This window comes from Falco peregrinus, chromosome 9 (assembly GCF_023634155.1).
Source record: "Falco peregrinus isolate bFalPer1 chromosome 9, bFalPer1.pri, whole genome shotgun sequence".
NCBI classification, from domain to species: Eukaryota; Metazoa; Chordata; class Aves; order Falconiformes; family Falconidae; genus Falco; species Falco peregrinus.
In genome coordinates, this window is record NC_073729.1 from 26,001,502 (window position 1) to 26,020,346 (window position 18,845).

Consider the following 18,845-nt stretch of genomic DNA (forward strand, 5'->3'; position numbering starts at 1 on the left):
CCCGGGGCAGAGCGGTGCGGAACGGTCGGGCGCTGAGGGTCCTGCCCGGCTCAGGGTGGTGCCGAGGGTCCTGGCCGCTTCGGTCTTAACGGGGCTGGAAGCCGCTGTCCCCGCAGTGAGCCTGGAGCGGGCTGCAGCAGCTGAAATAATGGGTGTGTGTGTGTGTGTGTGAGTGTATGTGTTTAGGGTTAGGCCTGGGGTGCCTTGGCCCTGTGAGGAGCTGCCAGACAGTGTGTCCCCTGCCCTGCTACCCCTGAGGTGAGGCGCTCCCTGCGTCCACTTGCTCTGCTCACACAGGGCCTTTGATCATCACATACCAAATAATCTGAAAGCTGGGAAGAGCTTTTGTCATCTATAATTATCTATGAATTGTATCAGAGAAGTAGGGGAGAAAGTACAACTCAAAGAATCTCCCTTTGTTGTTTCCATTCAAAAGTCTGTGTTCTAAGAAAAGTACCACCAATTTCATTTTCAAATAATATTTAACCTAAACAATTTTTCAAGCATTCTGTATTACAAAACAGAAAATGATACAATTAATGGAAGAATTCAAAATGCTGGCATCACTTTGTTTCCACATTAATACATAAAAATGGACAACACATTAAATAAACATTTTGTTATTAACAATTAGAAATATTAACACCCAAAATCATGTATAAATTAGGAAATAAATGTACAAACTATTTCCAAAGTGCTCTTTCAAATACATTATATACACAACATTCAAGAAGTTCTTAATGTAAGACATTTCAGATTGATGTAATGTTGCTGTTTCATTTTAAGTGTTGCTCATTCTCTCAAAAGTATTTCAGCACTTTCAAAAACCACATAAAAGGCATATTTTCACGCTGGCAAAGAGCAATATTGCATTCTAATGGCTACCTGTAATTTTTATATACTGTAAAGAAAACGATCTTTCTTCCTTTCTGTTCCTTGTTACTTCAGACTATGAAAACACCAGCAGGAAAGATGAGAGAAATGAGGACCGACTAAAAAAAGTCTTCTATTTTATCAGTAATTTAAATTATTAATGTATCAAGGGCAATGCTTGACAATATTTAATAGTAAACTCTTTAGTTGTCCAGTTAAAGACTTTACAGGGAAAAAAAAGGAATTGAGACATCTTTTGTTTTCCCTGTGGTCTTCGTTTTTCAAAATATGAAGTTCTAGAACTCAAAATCCCATTAATATATCAGTTCAGACAAAGAAAAGGAGAAAGTCCTACAGAGGTATATTTACTTCATATTGTAAAGTTTGAGTTAACCTCGTATTAAAAATGCTTATGGAGTATAGTCATATTTGTCCTAGCCTTTTGCCTCAGAGAAATCTGGACATGGTACTTCATTCAACACTTATATAAGCACTTTATAAGTGCTTTTTTCCAACACTTTATAAGAACATACAAAACTGAAGTGACTTACATTGTTCATACTGGCTTTTACATACCACTAGTTTTTATTTCTAAATTCTCCCTCTATAGGTATTCTCTCACTGGTTGACCCCATTAATAATTCCCCTCTCTATATGCATAATATTGTTTCACAATTAAAGCTGAATTTGGATGGATTTTTTACTTCTGGACTATTTGTCAAGCTACAAGAGATAAATAAAAGTGACAATGAACTGTAAGACCAAGAGACCAAAAAATTTGACAATATTTATGGTTATAATGCTTGCTGGAAAATCTGAGTAAGGGCAAGGGAGGAATCAGAAATAAAGAAGGATGCCAGCCACCTGCTTGCAAAATTTGGCATGAAAATTTTATGCGAGTTAAAAATCTGGAGTAGCGTATTTAAGACTGGAGTTTTTGCCAGATGTTTTTCTCAGCTAAGCACAATATGAAGCAATATTGACGTGTATTAGGCTGACACTGCAGATCTCACAGCTCCCTTCTGTTTTTTACTTCCACAACAGAAATACCTTCGTTTACATGGATATATAAAAGGTGCCTCTAGTAATTACTATTTTCTTGAATATAGGTTCTGATCCTCCTGTACCTCTTACAACAGAAATGTGGACTTACTCAGATTACTGCATTTTAAGACTTGGGTAGGTATTGGGTAGGTAGGCATTACAGAAGTTGCAGTTAATTATCATACAGCATAGAACTGTCTTCACGTAAGGAATGTATCCATCTCGTTATACTTAAGAAGTAAAGAGGCGTGGATTTCAGAGGCTGGCAGGTAATCTCCAATGCATTCAGTTAAAAAAAGATCAACTACCACGGGATACTTCCCTGGACTGAGACATGACTGAATGGCTTTGTATTGAGCCAGACTGCAGAATGACCTGGCTGTTTTCCGGAAAGGGGTACAACTGTGATCAAATGATCCTAAAGCTATTTAGAAACATCAAGAATGGGGCAAGGGCCGGGGGGCTAAATGAAAAACTTCTGCATTGTATCAACATACAGTACTATACACAGCACCAAATATCAAACCATTAAAGCATTGTCTTGTTACCAGTAGTGCACTGCTTCATATCCAGCATGAAATGAACACTGTTCACATACAGACGCTGCTTTGTGCTAAGGGGTAACCAACATATTACAATTAATCAAAACTGCCTGTACATCCAGTTCAAAAGATGGAGATATTATTGAAATTAATCTGACACAGGATCGTATTCTTTTATTGCTGATAATTTCCATATTGTCCCTATAAAAAAAGAGAAATAAAAATGTTGGAGAATAACATAGCAGAGGTTTACAAACAGTGAGTTAGACAATTTTTTTTGGTCTATCAATTTTGAAAGACCCACTGAAGTATCACCAATATGCCTGCACCAAATTATCAGATAGATTTATATGCAGAGTGCTTTTTCATAGCAGAGATTTAGACAATTTACCTGCTCATAGCCATAAGGCCTCTGTTGCTGAGCGGAGGGGCCTGTCTGAGAAGCTCTGTAACTTCCATATTGCTGCCCCTGCCCCTGTTGGTAGCTGGAATACTGTGAAGAGGCTCCTTGTGCAGGACCTGAGAAGACAGTGAAATCTGCTACTAAGGCTTGATTTACTAGGAGGAGTTCTTAGGGTTAAGGTAACATAAAACATGATGGTAGCCAAGTAAGCTCTGTGGGTATGAACTGTGAGTAAATTTTGCCTAGACCTCCCGTCTAGCTTTACAGCAGAAAGTGTTAATACTAATAACGATCTAGCTGCAGCAATGTAAACTTCAGGTTTTAAACTTTGCTCAGAAATTGTGATATACTTTTATCTGACACCTGTATTGGCACAGCTCAATTATTACCTATATGCAAGCTACCTGGCCTTTATTTTAGTAATAATTGTACGTTTAACTTCCTATTTAATCTGGCTGTGCCACCGTAAGCACTGCTGACCAGGCAGAACCTAAGAAATCTCTTGCATGTATATATAGATAATTTAAAAGCACGTGTAAATCAGACACACAGCTGCACAGGGATCCTGATTTCCCTTTATTTGGGACTGTATATTGTGTGTATAGACTGCTATGTGCATTTTTTGGCATTATCAGTGGATTTTTATGAAGGAGTACGTTCAAAAAGAAGAGGCCAGATTTTAACATCGTGAACTGAATTTTGGGTTTAATTTCACAGAATATGTCTGGTTTTAGTGGCCTAGGCTATCTACTAGTACTGCAGAGTCAGGTGTTAATAATTTAATTAAAATTTTAGGCATGTAGATTCTATTTCATGAGATTTCACATTTCTAAAATGGGTTTGCTGTTGATATCAACATCAATTTATTGACTTTGGTTAGCATTGCCAGTTCAAGGTCAAGTACCCTCACATCTGGGAGATCCACCAGAAATCCCTTGCCTTGAAGCTAGGATTCTAACCTCTCCAGACCCTGTTTTTGTACTAAATAACCTGAAATAGTTTCTTTCAAAGCCTGAGAAGACATACAAGATGCCTCCAGTCGGTCAGAAAACTGGAAGACAGCCATCAGACTTGGATGCTTTTGGTAACAGTGGGGCACTCTGCCACTGGTGACCTGAAGGGTTCAAAAGCCTTGTGCCACTGTTAGCTGCATGTTCAAAGCACTTCCACTTTTCTCCTTTCACCTCACTCCCTCACCAAGGAATAAACCCCCTGTGATGTTGCAGGAAATCTAAGGGAGTAGTGATTCTCTGGACTGTTGATGTTACTTTATCATGTCACTTGCAGAACTATTAGAAGTGTACGAGGCCTGAGAATCCAGGCGGTGACCTCCTGCTGACACTTCCCAAGAAGTCAACATGAGGCAAATGTGTATTTTCTAAGTTTCTTTCAAAAGAGAGAGGGTTTCAGGATGCTCACATAACGGTATCGAATGCAGTGCTATACTAATGTATGTTACTGCCCAGAATCCCTTTACATGCTGTGCTCTTTGGCTAGTTTTGGTATGTGGATGTCCAAAGTTAATCAAGGAAATAGTTCACAGCACATTTTCACTTAGGAATGGAGGCACCAGGATGAAGTACTGCAAACGCTTGAGCAGTCAGTGACAGTTTTCATACCATATCCTTGCTGTTGTCCTGGGTAACTTTGTTGATTTGGGTATTGCTGCTGGGAATATGTTTGCTGTTGCGCAGCTCCCTGTTGGTATCCTGCTTGTTGCTGGCTGTACTGAGAATTTCCTAAAGAGGGAAAAAGTTAAACAGTATGATTATAGATAAGGCAGGTATTTCACTGGACATGCAAATCATAAGGAAAACAAAGGTATAAGGACCCTTGGTCTGCAATTCATAGACAAGTACTCTTTTCAGAAACAGATGATTGTATTTTGCCCATCAGGATGTTTACTTCAGCAATTTTTTGTTCTTTTGAACAGGAGAGAGTTGTTTATTTATACAGATCACTAAACAACACAAGCACCCTGTTCCCAGAAAGATTTTTTTTTACCCCAGAAGTGTTTCAGAAGCAAAACACAAGAGTCACAAAGATAAAGGTGCCAGGGTAAATAGCTGGTTTCTCAAGAAGCTCTCCCACTGTATTTATCTTCTAGATAATTATGTTGGTTCATATATCCCAGAAAGACCACTTATCTAGTTGTTACTGGTATTTTTTGAAACACCTATGATGGAAATTCCATTTGCAGTATCCTGAAACAACAAAACGAACAGAAACTATAAAGATGACATTGCTTTTCCTAAATGCCACCTCACTGTACCATAATTGTTAATATTTTGCAGTTAATTTAGAGTTCAGATACCCTAAGCGTATCACTGAATTTACTGATGTACTACTGTTGGGAGGTTTCTAGTGGTAGAATTGTAAACTCACAGTATTGATGATTTTCAATGATTAGTTTCATTTAACCCATTGTTTTTCACACTTTGTAAGGTGAATTAAGTAAATCAAGAAAAAGCTGGTCCTGGAATTAATTGGTAGGCTGTCTTATTTTAGAGAAATTTCCATTTACGGCTGCCAATTTTTTCTGGCTCTGAACCCCATTTCTAACTGCAGCACATTAGTTTACCTTTGTCAGCATAATCTTTACTACAGCATTATATAAAACGTTTGTGAAACAGTTTTGTAAGAGTGGAGGATACTGATATCCTGGAAGTCTTTTCTCTTACTACAAAAAAAGTTCAATATCCATAGCTATAATTCCACCTGGCTCAGCTACAACTGAGGATCATTCTTCTAATGAAAATGAGGCTACAAACAAGTTAGTGATCCCACAAGGCTGCGCAGCATGACTGCCACACAATACAGTTAATGACATGATACTGTGTATACAGTCTGATATAATCTTGGTATAAAAAATGCTATACATAGCTGAAGCCTATTTCCTGGACACTCCTTAAGTAATAGCTCAGTAGCAGTTAGTGATGCAGAAATTACAAGTCATATTATACATTTTCATAAGCATTTCATTAGTATTTTAGGGGATTAGAGCTTTGGTTTACAAAGATTGCAAATATATTTTCCTACCTCCTTCATAATAGTGTTGTGTAGAGTCATCAAATGACCTGTCATAGCTCTGCTCAGTATAGGATGACTGCTGATAGGCATAATCACCATGTCCTACAAGGAATTGCAAAGTTTTATCACGTACATTGTTAATATAACTATAGATACATTGTTGAATGATTTCTTATGAAGCTGCTTATGCACAAAGATGACACTAAGAGGAAATACAGACCCATTAGGTAGGAGGTCAAGTATGTGGCAAGGAAAGTCACACCTATGGATAAATCTCTCACATTTACTAATCCAAACTAGACTTTGTGCTCTTTTTGAAGCAGTTTGGATAGCAGGGTGCACTGATGCATATGTTTGCGTACCAGGCTCCCATCTTCTGGGATTAGAATTTTCTATCATTTAAATTGGAAATGCATCGTAATGGCTTTGCCATGTCCTTGGATGTGGCAGTCACGGTGGTGGTCTACACTTTATCAATATTACAGTGACTACAGCTCAGAGGAATTACCATCTGGATAGTATTGCTGATTCATAGGTTCTGATGAGCCTTGCCCATGACTGTACTGTTCACTGTAATATTCTTCCTGACCCATGTACTGCTGTGAGGAACCTGCAAGGCAAAGACAAGAGAGAGCAAACTGAGCCCACGCACTCCTAAGGGATGTTTTTTTCTTATCTGATTTATTTTAAGAAAACAGTGTTTACATCTGGATAAGTAAACACACTATGTACATTGACAGCAGTTTCAAAGATGTTTTGCTCACCAGAAAAAGGAAATAAATCTGTATTCTCAGAGACAGCTGTTGAAATTGAAATATGCAATGGACAGTAACATGTCCTAAAACCACTCACTTCCGTGACAATATCAAAAGTAATGACTACATTTCATCTACTAATCTGAGTTATTAGAAAACACAGGAATTTATTCCATGCTCAAGAACACTGTCAGAATTAAGTATATTTTAATTAATGTATTAATTTGTTTCCTAGCCAAATTCAGTTTATGTTAGAATCTGTCTAGCAGCTTTATTACCTCTTAGAACTTTTCCAGAGAGGTCTTAAGAGCATAGTAGTTATCCTCTGGTGTTTTCCTTTCCTTGGCCTAATTTTTCGTACTAATCGGTGGCACACTATTATCTTATTTCTGGAAATGTGTTCCTTGTTAACTGCTCTGTGTTATGGCTGATCCGGTACCACTTGAAAGAATTGAAAATATTCCCAGTGGCTTGAGTGAGCTGTATATCAAATTGTTCATCTTTTCTTTAGAGATATATGACCCCTTTTAGACAGAATTACTTTCCTAAATATCTGAAATAATTAAATAGATAAATCTTGAAAACAGATTAAAGTTAATCTGATTGTCACGATACTTCCACCATTTGAGATGTCCTGTGTTACCGGATGGGATTCCCTGTTCATAAATGTGACTTGGAAATTTTGTTGGCTTACCTACCCCACAGGATGGACTGAATATCATCAATCTAATAATAGTAGTATGAATAACCTATTAATAGATTTTACCTTGCTGTGAAGCTCTGTAAGGGCCCATTGGCCGTTGCCCCATCATGCTGTTGCCTTGGTTGCTCTGACTCATCATGGCAATGGAGGACTGCCCCTGGTAATGCTGGCTCCCTCCTTGTGCTGAGTTGTAATGCGACGTCGCTGCTTGCTGGTGCATCATGGAGACTACAATGTACACGGGAAATACTGTTTTCTAAAGGGATGAGACAGTTCTCTCCCTAGTCTCTTTGGAAGCAAGTTAAAACCAACTGACATGCACCCTGGTAATTCTGTGAATTCTCCACAGGGGGAGATGTTTTCCTACTGCATGTATTTAACTCTTCTGCACTGTAATCCAGAAAGGATGTTATTATATGGTCAGTTCTTGCCATTTGCTTCAGTCAGATATTTAAAAGTACATCTAGTAATCATTATCACGGTAGGATTAAAGAAAGAACTAAGAACTGATGCTTGTTCCTCTCTGGCTCCTGACTAATTCATTGCTGCATTTCTTTCCTAATCAATCCTTTCTTCTAATTCCACCTTATTATATACCTGATTATTAACTGACATTCTAGGATTTATTTGATCCCTAGATTTTGTATTGTTGGACAGAATTCTTAAGCATTGGACATCCCATTCAATACTCAGTAGCAAATATTTTTACAAATTAAGAGATTAATTCTGAGTTGTCTGCTAGTCTCTCTATGCCCTGCAAGCAGTGTGAAGTATCAATAAAATAAGGAAAACGGGGTAGTAATGTACAAGCAGTACATGTGTAACACTCTTTGGCAGGCTCTTTCAGCTAGGATAAAGGTGCGTCTCAGATCCCTCCCACAGTTGTGGGATTTGCTGCTGGGGGCTATCAGATAGTGGTGCTGCACTTCTAGCTAACGCTCCTTTCCCCAACTCGTTGCTAACCATAGCAAGTCGGTGTAAGTTAAAGCAAGTCTGAAACCGTTCCGACTTACAGTAGTGCCTGACAACTTGAAATTCAGAGATGTCTTAAAGCTGGCTTTTCCTCTTCTATGTTTGACGCTGTCTACAGAAAATATTTACAGAACAAATTCATGTGTGGTAAACCTCTGAGGTCACTGAAAAGTCAAGTTGGCCCAGAAGGAGGAAGAGGGAGTTTACCTGGATTAGACTGCATGTTGATGTTTGTTCGAGAGACATAATTGCCTATTGACCCCTGGCCTTGCATTGGCACATTCTGAGATGCAGGCACTGTATGGCTATAACCAGGCCCAGTTCCATGACTGCTGACAGTCATACTCAGAGAGGTCGTGGGCATAGTGTTCTGGCCTGACTGCTGCATAGACACGTGATTAGGACCTAGAAAAATTAAAGAGAGCAACAAGAAAGTCTGTGCTATTATTGGCAACGTACAGTGAGCATTAAAGCCCTCACGGCCTTTCTAAAATACCTTACGATAAGGCAAAACAAAACAAAAAAAATTCTCATTATTGAAATTCCCTGGTATCTACAGACAAATTAAAACTGTCTACTGCACAGTTAGAGTGATCTTTCTCTTCCTGGCAGCCAAATCCAGGCTATACAGAATTGCAGACAGGAAGAACAAAACCAGCAGCAATGCCCTACAACCAGTTCCTCGCCAGCAGCAGAATCAACAAATTTCAGTAATTTCAAGTAATTCAGAAAAATACATGGACTCTGGAAACATCCCAGCCTTCTGAAAAGTGTTCTTTCCTTTCTCCTGTCCTGCTGTTGACTCCTTGTCCCTCACCCCACAGATGGTGACAACGGGGAGGCACAGTAGTGGCTGAGAAACGCTTGCACATTGCTCCGTCCCTTTGGTTCCTCAATAACCAACTAACCTCCTTAGCTGGGGCTTACGAAGTACCGAGGGACCCTCTCCTTAGAGGACAAGCCTGTCTCTCCTTTTCCTGAAGTTTGACTGAAAGTAGCTCAGACTTTCGGAAGAGAAGTTTTTCAAGTCACCATAATAAGCCCTGTTGTTACAGTACACCCTTCCCAACATCACTGTATGTAATCATCAGACTGCCCCAGTTATATCCTGGGTTTGTATCATCCTGCTTACCTGGCAGTATGCTTATTTTTTACAGTTCTATTGCTGTTGGGTAACTAAAATTGCAGAGAATCTGGTTCTTGGGTTTTGTTGTTTGTTGCTGTAAATACTTTTATGAAAGAGATTTGGAAAGTTGTTTTCATTGTGTATTAGTACATAAAATGTGATAGCGTGTACTGCTGTCTACCTAAATTCAGCTGTATTGTTGCCAATCTAAATTATTTTAGGTAGAATGGAAGACATGTAGAATCCCTGGAAGAGAAGGAATTACGTTGTAATTTTAGATAACAATACTTTAATTCACAGTTATTAAGTGCATCTACAGCCTCTGAAAAATGTGTCTGATTCTCTTAGTACAAACCTCATTAATTACTCTTAATGGTTTTTATAGACATCCAAATGAGAAAATTTGCTGTGGATTATTATATTTTCCTTTGATGGAGAGATGTAAGTAGCATTTTCAACAAGAGATAAAGAGACGGCTCTACTGAAATCAGTGGGGCCAGGTCAATATACTGCTGCAGAGATCTGGCCCTGTGTTTTGCTCCAGTTTTTGTGTCTGGTAAAGCTGATTCTTCTACTTGTGCAACACAAGGCCACATGGTGTCTGAACAGAGCAAGCAGTTGCTTTGCGTGAGAGATGGAGTGTAGCAAGTGCTGGTAAACCTTGCCTTATCTGCATGGAAAAACTTAAGAGAACCTTGGCATTTAAAGCAAAAAAAAGTTTGGCTAATTTGTGATCGTAAGGGAAAATATGAAAGCATGACCAAAAGAACACTAAACCATAAGATACATACAAAGCACTGAACCTCTTTCATACTCTGATGCGTATAAAGACAGTTGGGTTTTCCTCTGAACAGCCTCATTCATGATTTCTGAACAGCTTAAATTCTCAGTTGGGCCCAATTCTGTCTGGAGGCAGCCAAGTTTCACTGGTTCGTTTATTGAATCTAATGGGTTTACCTGCAGGGCTGTGGCACGAAGATTCACTGACTTGATTACTTGAAATCTCAGTGGGTTGGTTTTAGCTTGTCCCCAATAACAGAATGGTCATTACAATTCACCTAGCTGCCACTACACAGTTACCATGTGTGTAGGGAATTACCTAGTTACTGTCCCGTAGGCCGTTTCCTGTAAAGTCCTGACTGAGGACAATACAGAACAAAGTGTAGTAGCTTCTATGACTTCTTCCCTTTTCTTGCCTCTCTTGCAATGGTGTACCTGTTCATTACAGACTTTCATCTCTGCTGCCATTAGATAAGAAATTTTCACAAGTACTAGAGCCCATGCATTTGAATTGTTTCTACTTATTTATTCCTAATTTCCAAAAAACGCTGTCCAACAGTTGTTGACCGATGTGAAATAATTTCTCAATCTCAGAGTCTACCTGCACATCAGGAATGCTGTGTCACATAGCATCATTTTGCTAGCTTGATGCTAGCAGGCACAGAGACAGTAGCAGTAGAGACTGGCAACCAAGGGGTGTCCCCAAAGCCAAGGATGTGAGGGCCCCATTCTCACAGCCCCAGCAGCAGAGCACATGCCATCGCTGCTGCTGGTACCTAGGCTGCTCAGAAGAGCCCAGCTACTGCACTCTCCGTCACACCTTCGTTTTGCAGTGTAGCTGTGTCCTCAGCCTGGGTTCCAGTGGATCGATACTCTCACGATAAACTACCCAGTGCTACCCGGGTGACTGAGTGTCAGTGACTGGGGCGAGAGTGAACTACCCTGAGACGCCCACAGCTCGGGCTGGGCTTTAGGACTGGGCTGGGGCAACATGAGTAAACTGCCCTGGCTGCTTCTGTTCTGCAGATGAGTCGTCAGGACTGCCAGTCTGGCTCTTCCCATCAGCACCAAGTTACTATAAAGAACTGGAGGGGGGGGGGGGCGGGGCAAAAAAGAAAAACCAGCAACCACACTGAAAATGGAGATTCTTAGTAACACAAAATAATGTTTTGACTGACTTACTATAATAGTTATACTAGGTAGTAAATCTTTCAAAAAGGCGGCACAGATAAATTTAAGTAAGTTCACTTACAGTAGGTACCTCATCTATTAGTTTAAAAGTTTAAAAAATCCACCAACGGATTTTTAAAAACTCAGAAGTAATTTCATGGCTTGCATCTGCTCTTGAGTCCCCCTGCCAAAGTCTGTGATTTTACAATCAGATATTTCTATTTATAGAAACTGTTTTCTCTCTCTATCACTCTGGGAAAGACCCACAGAAACAAGAACTAAATAACGACAAACCACAAAATAAACAAACATATTATTCATACTGTAAAATGCACACAGTGAAAAAAAATATTTGTCTTTAAATTAGTTGCCTTTAGTTGCACAAACAAAAACAAACAGACAAAGTATATTATCTTATTCATATGAAAAGTCTGTGCAAACTCTTTGGCTATGTAGTACAATCTCTGCAAGCTTCTGTAGAGGACAAAGACTGGTGCAACACCAAATTATTTTTAAGAAGGCATGTATCCTGGAAGGTTTTTTCAATCTAAAGGTTTGGTTGTGCAGTTAGTCATGCAAGCAATTCCATTTTACTGTGGCCAACCACACCACTTTCAAGAGAAAAATACCACAATATACAATTTTTCTTACTAAAAACTTGGATGCATCTTTACTTGGATGCATTGTTTGAAAAATGTTTTTAATTTCCCCCGTAGAAATACTAAGCAGATTGGAGTCCTTGCAGAAGCCAGCATCATTACTGACTGTAGCCATTTTGTGACGAATTCAGCATATGCCTGAAATCCCTATATGCCTGAAAGGTGAGTTAGGAGAGGTCTTTTACAGCTCTGTAAGTATATTCTGCATTAATGATTTTGTTGCCAAGCAACAGCAAAGCAGCACAAAGGGGACCGAAGCTCACCATTGCTAATCTGACTCTGCATGAGGGAGGAAGGAGGAAGGCCCGTCCCAATTGCATCACTGAGATTGCTCTGTGAATGGAGAGACTGGTTGGATGCACTCTGAGTCATTCCTCCTGGGCCCAAGTTTATGTTTTGCGTTGGTGGCTGCAAATAACAAGGAGGAGAAGCAAATTTTTGGTTAGGTTTTTAATTAGCAAAATAAGAAGCCCCAAATTAGCCTGACTATGACTAGAAATTGCCTCAACTAAATATGTCCTTCCTTTGCTTTTTGGGCTTGCTTGCGTAAACCTTTCTTCATTTGACTACTATGTGTGAGTGACATTCAGCATGATACAGAGAAGCCGGCAGGCAGCACAGTGAACATCTTAAAACTGTGTTTATAATAGAGTCTGGCTTCTGTGCCCATTCTTCCGTACTCTACATGAATTTCATTTTATGCTGGTCAGAACATAACTGCTGAGGGAATATGCATTAGCAAAGACAATTCAGAAGTGTGTTGATAAATTGACCTTTGTCAAGCATAAAGCTCTGTGGTATTTTGTGTCATGTGTAATACCTCCAAAATGAACCCATTTAGCAACAATAACACGATGTTTAAAGACAAACCAATGCCCAAACACTGAATTAGGTTTTTGACATAAAATAGTGGCATTTTTTTCCTGAGTAAAGACTACAATAAGAAGAGGTAAAGAATAAACAATCTGGAACAAATAGAGGCTGTTCCCATCTGTACCACTGCACCATTTACAGTATATAGAACTTGAGCTACGGAGACAAGACATCAACACCAATGTCTCAAAGAATGTGTTTTAAACACGGTAAAAGTACTTCTGATTTGTTTAGTGGTCTACTTGACCACTTAGAAACTTTTAGATGGGAAAATAGTAAAAAGTGGTTTATTGACAGCAATCAGTAGCAGAATCAAAGAGCCTTTCCCTCTAGCATAGTAAATGTATCTGATGGTAGCACTGATACTTACAGCAGGAAGCAAGGACTGCATATTCTGGTTAGAATCTGCTATTGTTGCCAAGTAAACCAGGTTTCTGTGCAAGATTTGTTGGTATCTACAGAATAAGGAGTAAAGCTTATTTGGAAAGGGTTAACAATACAGAAAATTCCGAACTTTTTTTTCTATGACAAATGATTAGTTAAATTACATTAGCCCACTTTCTATCTGTTCTAATAAACAGCAATAGTAATGACCTTTATCTGTGCTATCTTGCTTTCATCAAGGATCAGTGTGTTCAACACCTCTTTTACAAATAGGTAAACTTGGGGGAAGGGGGAGGTAAAATCCACTCTCCACTGAAAGCACTTTGAGTGAACTGTGGAGCTGGGACCTCAGTCTTTGAGTGCTGACACCCAGACAGCTGCTGTAACAATCGGCCACTTTTTCTTCCTGTTTAACAAGGGTCCTAGTAGTAATGAAATTCCAGAACTCCAAAAACCAAAACCTGTTTGCCCTGCCAGCAAGCTGAGAAGAACAAGACTTTTTTCAAGAGTGCTCTAACTGGAGTGTTTACTCAAGTAAGCACCGCCAGAACCATTTATGCTTCTTCACAGTTCTCAATGAAGTGGAAAAACTCATAATAAAGAACAGGAGGGCATGCAAAAGCAAACTAACAGCTGTGCCACTGAGCAAAGTGAAGAGTCAAACTTTTGGAAACAGGGAGGGTCCCAAGAAGGCAAGAGAAAAATGCAAATGCTTTTTTAAGATTAGTTTTCTTCTGATAAGGGGAACTTGACCTTTCATGGGGCAGACTGGCAATTCCTCCTGACTGAGATTTAACACAGAAGCTGTATAAAGGCATTTTGTTTTCATGATTAGGAATAGGAAGCAGTGATACAAACTGGTACGTCTACATGCATTATTGTTTTAGCCATACATAATGACATGGCTGGTCCTTAACATTTAATTACTTTCTGATGAAAATGTGTTATTAATGTTGTACCTGATTCTACTTGTATGTAATGAATCTGCATAGAGCAAGTGGTCCAATAACTGGAATTTTTTATAATTATTGGAATAAATGACCTGTTAAACATACTGTAAATACTAAATACTCAAATACTTCAGAAAAAAACCTCCAAGAACAATATAAATTTCTTAATACAAGTGAATCTAAAAATATAGTCTATTTTCTCAGTGATCCGTGAACAGAACTTTTCATAGTCTTGTTCATGAAAATAAGTACACCAAAATTTTCTAACATACTCCAAAACTCATAATACTCACTGAGTACATTCTGCAGTTTTCCCCTTGCTCTGATAATCCATAATACATTGTATTAGGTGGTGATTTTCATCTAGCATCTGCATAAAAGAAATACGATCAAAACACGTTACTGCAAGTATCATATTAAAGCCCTGTGCTTTTGTGATACTCCACATTCACTTCACCTGTCCTGGCAGTGGATGGTGTTTTGTGCAGTTTTGTTGCCTTGGGATATTACGAAATACCTACAAGTGATGTTACTGAGCCACGTGATTGTGCTTTTCGAATCATTCCTTTATGAACAGTTATCTTTACAGGAGTTAGTTGAAATACCCAACACAGAAGAATTAACGGACTTACCTTTTTTCCTCCTTAAATGGCAGATAAGATTTTTATGCTGAAGAAGGAAGATGCTTTCTCTATGAAATACCTCTGCCTCATTCTAAAACACCACCCAACCCTTTCCAAAACTTCAGATTTTACTAACATGCCAACTTTCAAACAAGAAACATACTTGCAAGCAACTTAAAATTACTAGTTTCCCTGCACAGGACTAGCATGTGCAGACTACTGAACTTGATGAAGTATAAAATTTGCACTACTGGATCTACTTGAAACTGCACTTAAGAGAATTACATCCTAATATGTCCTTTGGGGTACTTCAGTTCTAATACAGGGAGGACTTAAAATGAAAACACCGCATAATTATCTATCAGTTAATTTATGTGTATCAGTGGCTGCTAGCTTAGCTTCATGCAATAAATTCTAGTGACTGACTTGTTCCAAGAAGATCCAGAGCTGCAGGACAAAATGACCACTGACCTTCATTTAATGAACTTGTACAACTAAAAGCTTAAAATAGCCTTTGATTTGTTTTAAAATTTCAAATACAATAGTTTGCCTCTTCCCCCAGCTTTCTTGTCAATGTGGCAAGCTTTCTGCAGGTGTATGAATGGAAAAATAACAACAGTATTTACAAACTGAGATTTGCCTCTGGGAAAAACTCCCTACGTGATACAGTTTGTAGGTACCATTGCTATTAAGTGCTTGCAGGGCTGGGCCTTTGAACCACGGTCTCATCAGGACAGAAGAGCTCTTGGGGAAAGAATAACATGTCTTCGTGTGCATTAAGTGTGAACTGATCTGTGTAGCTATGCATTCTGATCAGAACGAATTCTTGACCCATTCATATGCAAAGGGTTAGATTATAGGAAAACGAGCAAAAGAGTCTTTCTGATCCCCTTGCAACCTAGCTAGTCACTCCCTTACAGAAATCGGCTTGTCCTGCTTCTTGTCATTTGTAAGTTGGTCTTAACTTTGCTGGACACCCTTGTCCATCACAGGCTCTGACTGCTGGAACTTGCAGGGATGCCCTGTAGCTCAAGTCAGCGAGGGTCTGAGGAGGAGCGGCGTCGCTGTGGCCTGCCACAGCAGGTCAGAGGCTGCTCTCTCGAATGCTGACAGGAAACGTCAGAACTGTGTCAGTCAAGAATCCATGTTCCTCCTGCCTGCGTGCCTATGCTCACATGGCAACCGGGGTGCAGCATATCATTTTAAGAGAAAATACTCCTGTCTGCTTCACAGTGCAGCTCTTTGTTTCACGCTCTGTACTCACTGTCATACAGAATTTTCACCTATGTCGGTGGAAATTCTATATACAGAATTAGCAAAGAATATAAATCTGTCCTCTTCTGTTTCCACAACAGCTATCGCTGACAACATTTTCACATTCAGTTAAGACATGTATTCAACAGCAAAAGCCCAAGCAGTATTATGGATACCTTTCTCAGGAAAGGGCTATGCTTCTGCAATGAGCTGAGGAACACATTGCTTGCTGAAAGAAAAAGGAATCAGGAACAGCTCTTTTTGTAAGTTAGGAGGAAAAAAGAACCGAGTTCTGATCTCCATTACACAGAAGAAATTGAAGTGTACTGCCCTGCAAATGCTGCTTGATGAACTATTTTAAAGCACCACCATCAGTGCTCTGTTGTCAAACGCTCTAACTTCCTCCACGTGAAATCTTTTAGGAATAGCTGGTACTGGAATAGTAACAGCTTTGAAAGACTATCAAAACTGAGTTAATAAATAAAAATAAGCTGCTTATATATTACGGGTGCAAACAAGAATAATCTTATTTTTCAATGAAATTGGCATGTGTTCTACAAAGCTCTCTTTAATGAGGATTTTTGGAGTTCCCAGCCCAGCGTCTGCTCCTTTCCTCACCACCCCATTTCTGTACTTCACTGCAAAGCCCACCCAGTTGCTTTGCCTCAAGTCTCTTTTCTCAGCACCACTGCTTGGCAAAAAGAAAATCGCTGCCAACAGCCCAACGTTGAACAACAGTCCTGAAGTAGCATGCCAGCAAATGTCCCCCTAAGATGGGAGATGTTTTCACATGTTTTTGGTAAAGAAATCAACATTCTGAAGCTTCCATAAAGTTTATAAATATGCAAAAAGGAAAGGGCTTGAAAATCAAACTGAGGATACTTTGGCTGTCCTTTGTCTGTGGATACAGTCATGGTTTTAAGTACAAACTATCTGAATTACAAAATTGTGTCCTAACCCCAACGAGTCTGGAGGTCAGACAAAAACTTACCCACAGCATCTAAATATTTTTGTATTTAAAATTAATCAGTTGACAATGGCACATGTGCCGCAAGAGCTACAAAAAACCGGGATTAGTTTCCAAACAGCCTCCTGAGATTCAAGTCATCTCTTTGGTCTCTCTTGTGGCAGTTTATTCTGCCTTAAATCCCTGTTCTGTCACAGTCTTCCACTGAATTGGGTTCCCCCCCCCCCCCCCCCGAAGTCATAAATCGGCACCAGATAACAGTTTGCCTGCAAACTGCACGGGTGGCCGGTTAATTGCTGTATTAGCAATGGCACTTCAGTGGTCAGTGTTTAGGAACGGACCCCCAGAACATACACGCCTCACTTCCACCACGCCGCACAGCTCCGCGTCAACAAAACACCTATGCGGTGGGGAACATGCAGAAAATACGGCAGAAGTACAAATGACAAATAGCGGTCAAAGTAAAACCATGCATGTTCTTTATTGACATTTGCAGCCTCTTCGTTCCTGACCGTTACCTTCTGTGGAGGAAGGGGCGTCGGGCATGTGTGTACGGTCCCTGCCGTCAATCCTGCGGAATAGGAAACAATAACTTCCCAACTAGGAGCCCTCTGCGTTGGCCTCCACAGGAGACCCGTGCGGAGGTGTCCGCTCCGGAGGAAATCTTGCAAAACCATTGTTTGTCATCAAACATCAACGAACGCAGCACAAACGGTTACAGGGCAGCCTGTGAGCAATACCGGCCATTGGTGCTCCCTCTATCTTCTGAGACATTACGGTTCTGCACCCCAGTACAAAAGAAAGCCCTCGCAAACGCAGCCTTTTATCTTAGTTCAATTTTCAGGTCGGATTTTCGAGGGGGCCGGGAGCTGACACACCATCAGAAATGAACCGTATATTTGCAAATTGCATTGCGATTTCCCAACGCGTTACGGGCAGCGCTCCCGGCAGGGATAACGTGCCATCCCAATTTTATTCCCCGAGTCCTCCTCTGGCTCCGTCTTTGCGGTGAGCTGCACACCTTTGCTTTGTTCCACCTCCTCCTCCTCCTCCTTCCCCCACCTCTCTCTCCAGCTGTCCATCTCTGCAGCCCTCGCAAATTCACTCCTTTCCCTCCTCGCCCTAGAAACCAGCCTCCTGCCTCAGCCGCGGGAGCACGGACGGCACAACCCTCTCGAACCGCCTGGATAAAAGCATGCTTTTACCTTCTGGATAGTTTGCTGGGTGACCTCCCCTTTGCCTCTCGGGCGAGCAGAAGCAAAGGCAACCGACATGGTGGGCTTTTTTTACGTGTCTATAATATATCGGTTCCCGGCTCTAATAATATTGTTATTATCTGGCCGCTATTGCCGTGCAAGGATTCTCCGCAGTGCATGGGGAGGGGGGCCGCCGCAGATGGTACGATCTGCGCCCCGCAATGAGCCACGGGCGCCGCGCCACCCGCCGGCACGCGCCGCCCTCGCCCCGCCGCCCGCGCCGCCGGCTCGGGGCGGGGGGGGGGCGGCGGGGATTTGGGGAGGGGGCGGGAGGCGGCCGCCGGCGCCCCGCCGCCTCCTCCCCGCCCGCCGCACATGGTGCGTCCCTGCTGCCGGGCTTCCTGTCGCAGCCGAGCGGCGGCTCCCAGCCTTCGCCCGCAGCCGCCGGCTGCGCCAACTGCGTAGGTCGGGCCCGCGCGTACGCCAAGTGCGCCAGCGCGGGGAGGGCTGCGGCGGCCGCGCGCCACGCGGGCTGCGCAAC

The 18,845-nt window shown here is 41.0% G+C and overlaps 1 protein-coding gene across 1 annotated transcript; it reads right to left on the reverse strand.

The window, feature by feature from the left end:
* Positions 1 to 496: 496 nt before the first annotated feature.
* SS18L1 (SS18L1 subunit of BAF chromatin remodeling complex) lies at positions 497 to 18,783 on the reverse strand. The gene is made up of 11 exons (XM_005243809.4): positions 18,314 to 18,783; positions 14,558 to 14,634; positions 13,301 to 13,385; positions 12,321 to 12,465; positions 8,530 to 8,727; positions 7,414 to 7,578; positions 6,401 to 6,502; positions 5,902 to 5,994; positions 4,482 to 4,601; positions 2,851 to 2,978; positions 497 to 2,660 (listed from the first exon to the last, which is right to left on the reverse strand). The coding sequence occupies exons 1-11, from the start codon at positions 18,380 to 18,382 to the stop codon at positions 2,634 to 2,636; spliced, it is 1,209 nt and encodes a 402-aa protein (XP_005243866.1). The 5' UTR covers positions 18,383 to 18,783; the 3' UTR covers positions 497 to 2,633.
* Between the last annotated feature and the right edge of the window lie 62 nt (positions 18,784 to 18,845).

Bases quoted from the DNA above. Each gene is read 5' to 3' on its own strand.
- SS18L1 (XM_005243809.4), bottom strand. From the start codon at position 18,382: ATGTCGGTTGCCTTTGCTTCTGCTCGCCCGAGAGGCAAAGGGGAGGTC. The intron at 8,728-12,320 runs GTGAGCTTCGGT...TAATTTTTCTAG, and splicing joins GCAGAGTCAGATTAGCAATG to GTCCTAATCACGTGTCTATG. The intron at 7,579-8,529 runs GTAAACTCCCTC...TGTACATTGTAG, and splicing joins CAACATGCAGTCTAATCCAG to TCTCCATGATGCACCAGCAA.